The following is a 9,898-nucleotide window of genomic DNA, read 5'->3' on the forward strand; positions in this document are numbered from 1 at the left end:
AAACAAAACTTTTTTGTATATCTGTAAATTAACAAAGTAAACTTTTGAATGAATATTTCTAATATTTTTTGAGTTACCTAAGTATTTCTAAAGTGCAGCGCATAGTTCAATCCATTTTATCAGTTTATCTTTAAACTCGTTTATCTCAAAACATTTTGGAGCTGCATTAATTACTCGAAGACAAATAATTTGAAACTTCCTTTCCGTAATTTTGGATAAAATTCAAGCGCTGCCGGAGGACGCGTCAAACTCGAAAACTATTTCAACTTTTTTTTTTTTAACAATTTGTTAATGTATTTCTAAGATATGTACCGGGTTTTCCAATAAGGATGATACACTTTTCAAGTGTCGGTTTTGCTATTTCTAATATGTCAAGATCTTTAATTTGTTTTGTTTCTATTGTATTGGCTATGCCAATTCTGTTTTGTGGGCAGATGTTAAGTGTAGTCCCCATGGGCACGAGAGATCCCGAAAATGACTTGTTCCGACAGGTACTTATTGTTGGAGCATGTCCCCTAAGAAATAGGATGTGGAGTATCATTGTACGGGGATATACGCTTGGTAAAGCAGGATAAAATGTTTTGATAAATGAGTAAAGTTTAGCCAGCTACAGTATCAAGACCTGAATTGTGAAAAGAGCGCCTTAAAAACGTAAGATGTTCAACATTGTGACAAAAGAGTACACGGAAATTGTAAATAACACGCAAAATATTTAATTATTCATCAATATCTAGTTTGTCTCCTTCAACTTTCCAGTCCTCAAAACACTTTTCATGAAGTCTTCTTGGGATGGCCTTCAGCTCCTTCAGCGAATCTTATTTTATCTCTTCGATCGAAAATGGGTTCCAGAAACGAAAATAGATTACACGGAGCCAAATATTCATTCCCTTTTTACAATATGCTGCAATACATACTCACATACACATATATTTAGTTATTTAAGATAGTTTTAAAAATTTTATATAAGCAATGAAAATATCAAAATTAAACTAGAATGAAAGATTTCTCACTCAATATAAGACGTTTCATTTCCCCCCACCAGTGATAAGAATTGACAAATTCATTTTTGAGGTCAATGTTTGATGATAAATACAAATCAAACAATATTTAAAATTCTATTTTCTTTGAATATAACACTTATAGGGGAAACTAATTTTTATCTTCACTCAGATTATTTTAAATAAAAACAGTTCTGCTGCAGTCTGAATCAATCTCTTTGTAACGAGCAAATATAAACTTTGGCGCCCAATTAAAATAACTGAATGACTTTTCAATAATTTGGCATGAAACCACATGTACCAATACACAACCACCTACACAATGATATGTGAACCTTTTAGCATACCCATGGTTGGCATGTATCTATGCTTTTCCTCACTTCATATATGTGAGTGTATACAATCTCATATGCACTTTCTTCCTGGCATAGTTCCCATCCAATTACGCATTCACACCCAGTTTCTGTTTTTTTTTTTTTTTTTTTTTTTTTTTTTTTTTTTTTTTTCTTTTTTTTTTTTTTTTTTTTTTTTTTTTTTTTTGTCTCTGACCTGTCACCATTGAACTAACGATCAATATATGCTACTTCCGCATTCAAAGTTCAATAGAGCAGCTAAACTTTACTGCCACTTTTTAAGGCGTGCACTCTTCCCCAATCGCGGGCCATCCGCTGCTGCTCAAGCTCTCTGCATACAAATTGGATTGTAATACTCTCATAAAGCCCTCAATGCTTTTTGTGATCCACTTCGGCAACAAAGTTGAGGAAAGGAAGAAGATGAAGCAAGTGCATAAAAAAAAGCATCGGTAGAAAGAATAACAGCCGTAGAAGGAACCATTAGTTGAAGGAGTAGCATGAGTTGAGTAAGAAGCGTCAACAGAAGACGCAGCAGCTGAAGAAAACGTAGTTGTAGATTTATTTGCCGCATGCATTAGTTGATAGTGAAACTTTTAGTTTAAACAAATTCATTGAGAATTTACAAGTGCGCAGCGAAAATCAAAATTTTGGACTGCAGCAAGTATTTCTAGTTTATTACCGACTGCCGCTTGAAGTTTGTCCCAAGAATTGCTGCAAAGTTGCTTAGTATCCTATAGTGCGGGCGCATAGTTCTGGAAGTTTGTTTGATTAGAAATTTTTCTTTTCTTGACGAAATAGTTTCATTTATTTAATTTCTTATAATTCGAAAATATTTTCTGAAGTGTTTAAGTTTCAAAAATGTTTTAAATACTCGAATGTAGTAAATAGGAAGTAGCTGCGCAGTGAAAATCATTTAAATGCAATCTCATTTGACTTGTATTGAGTGGGTGGTTCTTATTTATCATTTAATTTACCACTGATTCAACTGATTGGAATTCTTTTCAAACTTCGGTTCAATGAAGAATCTTATTAGTTAAAGGAATTTTCATGTCATTGAATTTGAAATGCTTACACGTTCCATTTAAAATCATCTCTTAAAATTAAAGTCACTTATCATGGTATAATCAGGAGATGACTTCCACTCGTAGTCTATTGTATATAAATTTTGAGAATAGGCATATCTTCTCCCAGATATTTGGAGGTGACAACATAAGTATGTCATGTTGTTTTACTATCTTTAAGAAATCTTTAGGATTGTCTTTGAGCTATTTGCTCAGTATCATTGGAAAACTTATTATAGAGATAGTGTAAGTGTATGTAAATACAGAGTTGTGATCTCTCCTTTAATTGGTTCATAATTATTCAAATATTCTTTGGATTCTTAGATTCCCCGAATAAGGATCGCACAGCCCACAAGGATGGAACTTTAGGTTTAAAGAACAAAAAACGCTAGCTTCGGATGTAAAACGTTTAACTTTATAACGAAAACTAAGTTCAACGTGTGGTCAACACAATTGGCATACTGAGCGTACTATTCGCAACACCATCACCCATCCAGAGACCCAGTATTCATTCGACCGAATAGACCACGTGCAGCACGCAGTGAACTATCTATACATAACAGTAGCAACTGAGAGTGTACACGATGACCGCGGAGAGTGATGGAGCTGTTCGCAGCAGCTCGGACTGATGTATGGAGCGACTTGACGCATTTAAACTCGAGATCTTAAATTGAAATCGTACAAAATATAACTTGCGTAAGAACTGAAGCTTTCCCAAGCGATATCGTTTCGCTCTATAGGCGTTTTCGACAAAAAATATTGTTCAGCGATGACGCCCACTTCTGTCTCTTTTTGGACGAAGGGCAACCGGAAAAGTGCAAGAGCTGCCATTTCATCCAGAAAAACAACGCTTTGGTGTGGTTCGTAGGCCGGGGTAATCAACGGTCAATATTTCTTCAAAGATGATGCGCTTGAGAACGTAACCGTCAATGGCGACCGTTATCGCGCCATGATAACCAACTATTTGATGCCTGAAATTGATCTCGTGATCTCGCCGACATTTGATTTCAACAAGCATATGCCAATTCACATATATCGCTTCAATCAATGGATTTATTAGGAGCACACTTCGGTGATCAGATATTTTTACGATTTGAGCCGGTCGTTTGCCCACCATGATCGTATGATATCACACCGTTAGACTTTTTCCTGTGAAAATATGCAAAGTCTAAAGTCTATGCGAACAATCCCGCTTCGATTCAGGCTTTGGAGCAAAATATCACGCATGTCATTCGCCAATTACCAGTCGAAATACTCGAACAAGTGCATTGAGTGATTGAAAATTGGACGAACCATCTGAGTCGTGCCGTGGACAACATCACTTTCAAAAAATAAATGCCAAAGAATGTTCCTTTGAATGATAACGAACATCGCCCACTTTATTTGAAGATTATGGGTTTTTTCTTTAAGAAAAATAGGCGACCTTGAAATGGATCTCACTTTATACATATGTATAAGCATTTCAAGATCAAAGAGGTTAAGTAGTTATTACGAAAGTACTTAAAACTTCTAAGTTCTGTTGAGAAATACATAGAAAGCTAATAATCACGCATTTTCAAAAGTAATGGAATTATTTTATTCAATATTAAGTGCAAATTTATTTTTGTTTAAACACTGTGTACATAAGTATATTTTCAAATTTATATATTTAACCCTTTAGATTCTCGCCGAGACCCATCTCTTGTATAAAAGTGAAGAGCGTAAACGAAAATTTGGCGATCTGTAGATTAAGAAATACAGTTTAGATAATTACTAAGGCATCAAACTCACCGATAAATTGGTCGCCAAATTAATTGGCACCAATTTGAGGGCGAAAAATGGCATAGAATCCTGCGAGCGATGCAAAAAATAGATCAACAAATTATTGAAGCGTTTATTTTGCGCAATCCAATTGCATTGAAAAATAGCAATGCGCAATTGATCACAATCGTCCAGTAAATAGGAGGCGTGATAGCATGTCGGTGAAGTCTGGAGCAGTACGCAGAAGAAGTAAGTGACTGAAGCGATTTTCGTCGTGAGATCAGCGAATATGAAAATGTTAATCATGGTAACGCCAAGTATAGCTGCTGCGACCAGAAACTGTGTAAATACCGTTATTGAGACGACGCTCTCGACAATTTTCACAATTCTATTAAAAACGGAAAATATTACAAATCTCACAATTTTTTACTGCAGACACTTACTTCAATATTTTCTGATGTATTACGATGCACTCTAAGAGCTCTTGGTAATTCTCATCGACACTCTTTTGTTCATCATAACCCAACTTTTCCACACGACTTGTTAGTAGTTGTACTTGTGTGCGTATTATGTAAATATACACAGCCGGATATGAGTCGTTCAAAACTTGATGATATAACAAAAAGAAAAGCACAGCTGCATCGAAGCTAACTTGCAGCCAGTACTCCCAAGTGGAGCGATGCCAATCAACATTGGGTATCCAAAGCGAGAGCGGTGCATGGCCACCCACCAAGGCGGAGACCACAGTCAAAGTTTCATACATAAAATATGAAACAGCAAACCCGAATACCAATCGATTACCCGTTACGGCGCACTGTTTGATCTTCGCCTTATCCTCTGGCGTTGGAAAGCGCTCATCCAATTCGCTCACCATTGGTTCAATGCCCCGCAAACGCTTCTGCGCCATGGCCAGCGTGATGCACTTAAGTGGCACGGCCATGACATTCAAGGAGGCCTGCACGCAAGTTAAAATTTCCATAACAGAGAGCTTGTTGCGATCGCGCAACCAGCCAACATTGAAAATAACCGGCGAGAAAAGCACAGCGAAGAATGTTATGATGGCCGAGTACATGAAATATGGCAAACGATATTTGGCCGGTGGATTGATGCCCAGATATCTGAAACTGTTGAACAGATAAATGACTGCATCACGTGAGGCGAATACCGTTCGACCGCGTCCCTGTATCAAATCGAACATTGTGTTCAGCGAGTTCTAGATGCTTTTGAAATCAACTATTGGCATTGGTGTCATTATTGTGGCTTATATAGATAATTTAGTCTATTTTAATATGCGACTACTAGGGAACTTAAGTTAAACTGGACTCTTGAAAATTGTATGAATTCGAGTAGCAAGAATTTTGAAGTTTTATGAATTAATATTCCTTTTTATATGTAAATATGTATTGGTGCGCACCAGTGAGAAAAGGATAATAACATTTTTCGCTTTTAATATGTTTAACTTTATTTGGTTTTCTTAGTTCATTTGAATTTTATGGCCATAATGAAAATTTAAAAATATATACATATCATATTTCTAAGTACTTCCATAGAAGTTACAAATTCCGAAATAGCCTTCAATGAACATAGCGATTCACGTTAATGCCTTCAATTGACTCAAAACGGTTGCTGAACAGCCAGAAGTCACACGGATCTAAAGTAGGCGAAGAATCAATTTAGTATGAGTCGGTGCATTATAGTTCCATAATTCTGACCTCTTTTTATTATTATTACAAATAGCTTCGCGCAAACGACGCATAACTCTTAAATTTTTCTTGTTGACGGTGTGGCTGGTCGGGAGAAATTCGGAGTGCACCACACCACGATAATCGAAGAAAACTGTGAACATAGCCATGATTTTTGACTTGCTTTGACGTGTTTTTTCGACTTCGGCTCACTTTTGGCACGATATTCGGCCGATTGATCGTCTGTTTCCAGTTCGTAAGCATAGATCCAAGACTAATCGCTGATAATTTTATGACATACTGGCTTTCCGATACAAGTAAGATCTCTTCAAATCGTGGATGTGATAGCTTTTAAAGCACCCATTGTCACTGAGTATTTGAGTCAAGTAGAAGTCCAGGTCCCTATATTGTCTAGCTATCCGCGAATTTATGTCCGGAATCAGCCTGCGGCTCCACCGTCTCTTTGATTCCCTTCTCTCTTTTTGTTGCTGTAGACTCTGATAAGTTGTATATATACTGCGTTAATTTGCATATGATTTTACAGCGTATAACGTCCGTTCGTGTTCAGGGTATAATAAGAAACTTTCTGCACGTGTTCTTTGGCGCTATTGGGAGGTTGGTGCATTGAAATATCTCTAGTTATGTGCCTAATCTAAAAAAATTGTTGATGGCGAATCCTTCAGTTACCATCCGGTGTGAAATCTAATAATAACCACGCCTACCCGTCATAAAATTTCCTTTTGAAAAAATAATTGTATGTACAAAGACAAGGAAATGTTGAATCGAAGAACACTATCTTTTAATTCTTCATAATGAATTGAAGGATCGAACTGAATCGGTCAGTGGGCAGTCTGATATTTTTTAAGTTCTGTGTATTAATTTTCTTGTTGACAAATATTTCTTTCTGGCAATTGGAAGAGGCATGCAAACATATATTCAGAATAAAATATCAAGGTCTTGATGATTTGCAAATATTTCCAAACACCTGCTGGTGTGACTTTTCAAGTTTCATACGCCTACTGAAACGAACTTTAAAATATTGATTACCGGACTTTTTACGCCAAGTACATTAAAAAGAAGTTAAAAAATATTTTCTAATTAATAATTTATTTTCAAATGTTACTTAGGAGGCAAATTAGTGTCAAGTAGTAAACGATTTCGTTAATGCAGTTAAAGCTTTGTTTAAGGCTATTGAGTTATTTGGTTGCCAAAGATAAATAAAACGTTTTTGCCTCAAATGTTAAGATATAATTACCTCGATTAAGATTTTTTAGAATAAATTGCTTGGTAATCGATTACGATACTGTTTAGTCAACTAAGAGCCCTTAATGAACAAAAAAAATGTGCTCCAAAACATCAAAGAAATTTAGTTTGACTTCTATCCCACTAAATATAGCTGCAACAGTTGAATTTACAAAAATATCTGGAGAATATTTAATGCGGCTACAATCATAACCAAAGTGAACTTAGTTATATTTTTTTTTTTTTGGGTACAAAAAATGTATTAAAGTTCAAAATAGCTCGTTAAAATATCGTAAATAAAAAGCGTTCACTTCGCAAAAAGTGTCTTGTGACTGTGATTTCAATTAGCTATTTGATCTGAATCCAAAAAATTGAAATTCGCTTTTGTACAGTCGCAACTAGAGTAGCCAGGTATGTGGTGTGTTGGAGTACCACTTCTTGGTTAGTGAGTTCAAAACACAACTAAAGTGATCTGCACCACTGCAATGGTCGCCAGTCACAACAGTCAATGTCAAAACTGCGCACATATTTCTATAAAAAAAGTTAGCACCCATTCGGAGACGTTCTAAAATTTTAAGACTGCTCTTTCATGGTTAAAGTTCGTGCTACACGTAAAAAATAAAGTATCTACTTTGAACTACGTTGGCAGAAATTACCTGCCTTACTTTTACTTGCAAGAGTTTTATTTTGAGAGTTCTGCGTGAAACCAAAGCAAAGTTTTTCCATAGTGACTCAACTGGTTTCCTACGGCTACAGATATAGGTGAGTATGCTATATCCACACTTTTATTGCACTTTTACTGCCCACTACTCCTGCCTCGACAATTTCATTTTCGTTCAGTGGAATTATTGTGATCTCTTTGTTTTCGGTTAGACAGTTTTTATTGACTGTTGCATGTTACAAAGTTCATGCCGTAGCCGCATCGGCACATGCAACTGAAAAGTCATAAAAACTTGTTGCACAACTGATTAAAAATAAAAATTTGTTTTAAGCTTAGTATGAGTGCACGATGATGAGCTGAGTACACCTCAGATATAACTTTGTTTGAAAGCAAGTTGCAACTGAGTTTGCATTGTGCACGCAAAGAGTTTAGATAAAAATACCTGGGCTTCTAACACAATCGTCTAAATTTAAGTTAACTGCAAATTGTGTACTACTTTTGTTTATCGTGTTGATGTGATTGAAGCATAAAGCTGTGTAAATGAAAAATAATAGCTATGTAGGCTTGTGAGCCACGCATAGACCAGTTGTGGTCCTTAGTGATTCCAGAATTTCAATACGTTCTCTGGATTCACAGAAGACATCTCTCCCAGTATCTCATATGGGCTCCCCACAGTTTTAAAGAACTGCATTGCTTGTGCGGGACAAGTGCACAATAGATGGTCCATTGTTGTTGCCTTGCACTTGACATTTCCTGCAGTCACCGCAATCTGTCAGCCCCATTCTGCAGCCATGTGACGCCACTAAGCGGCAGTGAGTATTCCAATAATGTTCCATCAAAAGTGATTAGGAACCTTGTGCATTAGTGATCTACCGCTTTGCACATGACATTTGCAGTCTTCCTGGGTTTGCCAATGTCGGTCACGTTTTCGGATGACGCAGATACATCATTCTTAGCAATCTCGTTCACTATCTCATTGCCATCGATGAGTTTGTGACCTGGCGCCCAGTAGAACTCGCCACTGATTTTTTCTTTTCGCCAATTCGAGATAGGAAATGCAACCAAGAGTTTCTCCACCTAATCTCTCCAATCCGGCGGGTACTGCATAGATTATTCTCAGAGCTGGAGTGATCTCTTACACCCGAACAATATGACCTAGCCAACACAGTTGCTGTGACTTTGTTCGCTTAACTATGTCAAGGTTTATCGTATATCTTGTACTGCTCATAGGTCTATCAACTACGGTATTCGTCGTTGCCAATGTGCAAGGGATCATAAATCATATGAAGGACTTATAAAGTTTGGTCTTTGTTCCTTGAGAGAGGACTTGACGACTTTGCTTTACCATTACTTACTCGGTTTCTGCGTTGGATTGTATTGTTGCTGGTTTCAAGATAGACGAAATTATCTACGACTTCAAAGTTAGTCGCCAATGCGAAAACTGTTTGTTTTGATGAAGGGAGATATTTCGCTCGACCTCCTTCACTGCCAGACCCAATTGCATTGCTTCCTTATTCAGTCTGTAGAAAGCAGTACTAACGGCGCTGTAATTTAGGCCAATAGTATCAATATGATCGGCGTATGCCAGCAACTAAATGTTCCTATAGAAGAGTCGCTATCCTGACGATGCTTTTGATGTTGCGCAACGTCTGCTAATACAGCCGTATTAGTTTTGCAGAGATACCAAGTTCAGACATAGCKGCATAGAGGCAGTTCCTTTTTCGTACTATCGAAGACGACGAAGAAAAGGTGTGTGTCGATTTTCCTTTCGCGGGACTTTTCCAAGATTTGGCGTATGAAGAAAATCTGGTCAGTTGTTGATTTTCCAAACCCAATGCTACGGTGATAAGGTCCAATCAGTTTGTTGACGCTCGATAAGACTATATATGCATTATTAAGGGAGCTTATCCCACTGGTAATTGACCCAGATTTTGGGATCCCTATTTATATATCAAGCTGGTAATTGTTATTCGAATCTTATCATAGTCGAGTAATGGAACATCTATTCCATCGTCATTAATTGGGGAATCGAGATCGCCATCTCCAGATGTTACTCTTTCACTGCCGTACAGCAGGCTGGAAAAGTGTTCCCTTCACAAGTTCAATATGCTGTCGACAATCATCTTAAGATCTTCATACTCACGCATTTCGCCTCTTTCTT

The 9,898-nt window shown here is 37.0% G+C and overlaps 1 protein-coding gene across 1 annotated transcript; it reads right to left on the reverse strand.

The window, feature by feature from the left end:
* Nucleotides 1–4,060: 4,060 nt before the first annotated feature.
* LOC108974910 (odorant receptor 7a-like) lies at nucleotides 4,061–5,350 on the reverse strand. Its single transcript, XM_018943013.1, has 3 exons — nucleotides 4,596–5,350; nucleotides 4,183–4,540; nucleotides 4,061–4,132 (listed from the first exon to the last, which is right to left on the reverse strand). The coding sequence occupies exons 1-3, from the start codon at nucleotides 5,348–5,350 to the stop codon at nucleotides 4,061–4,063; spliced, it is 1,185 nt and encodes a 394-aa protein (XP_018798558.1).
* Nucleotides 5,351–9,898: the final 4,548 nt, after the last annotated feature.

The sequence above is a fragment of the Bactrocera latifrons genome, unplaced genomic scaffold, assembly GCF_001853355.1.
Source record: "Bactrocera latifrons isolate USDA-ARS-PBARC rearing strain unplaced genomic scaffold, ASM185335v1 scaffold_6, whole genome shotgun sequence".
Classification (NCBI taxonomy): domain Eukaryota; kingdom Metazoa; phylum Arthropoda; class Insecta; order Diptera; family Tephritidae; genus Bactrocera; species Bactrocera latifrons.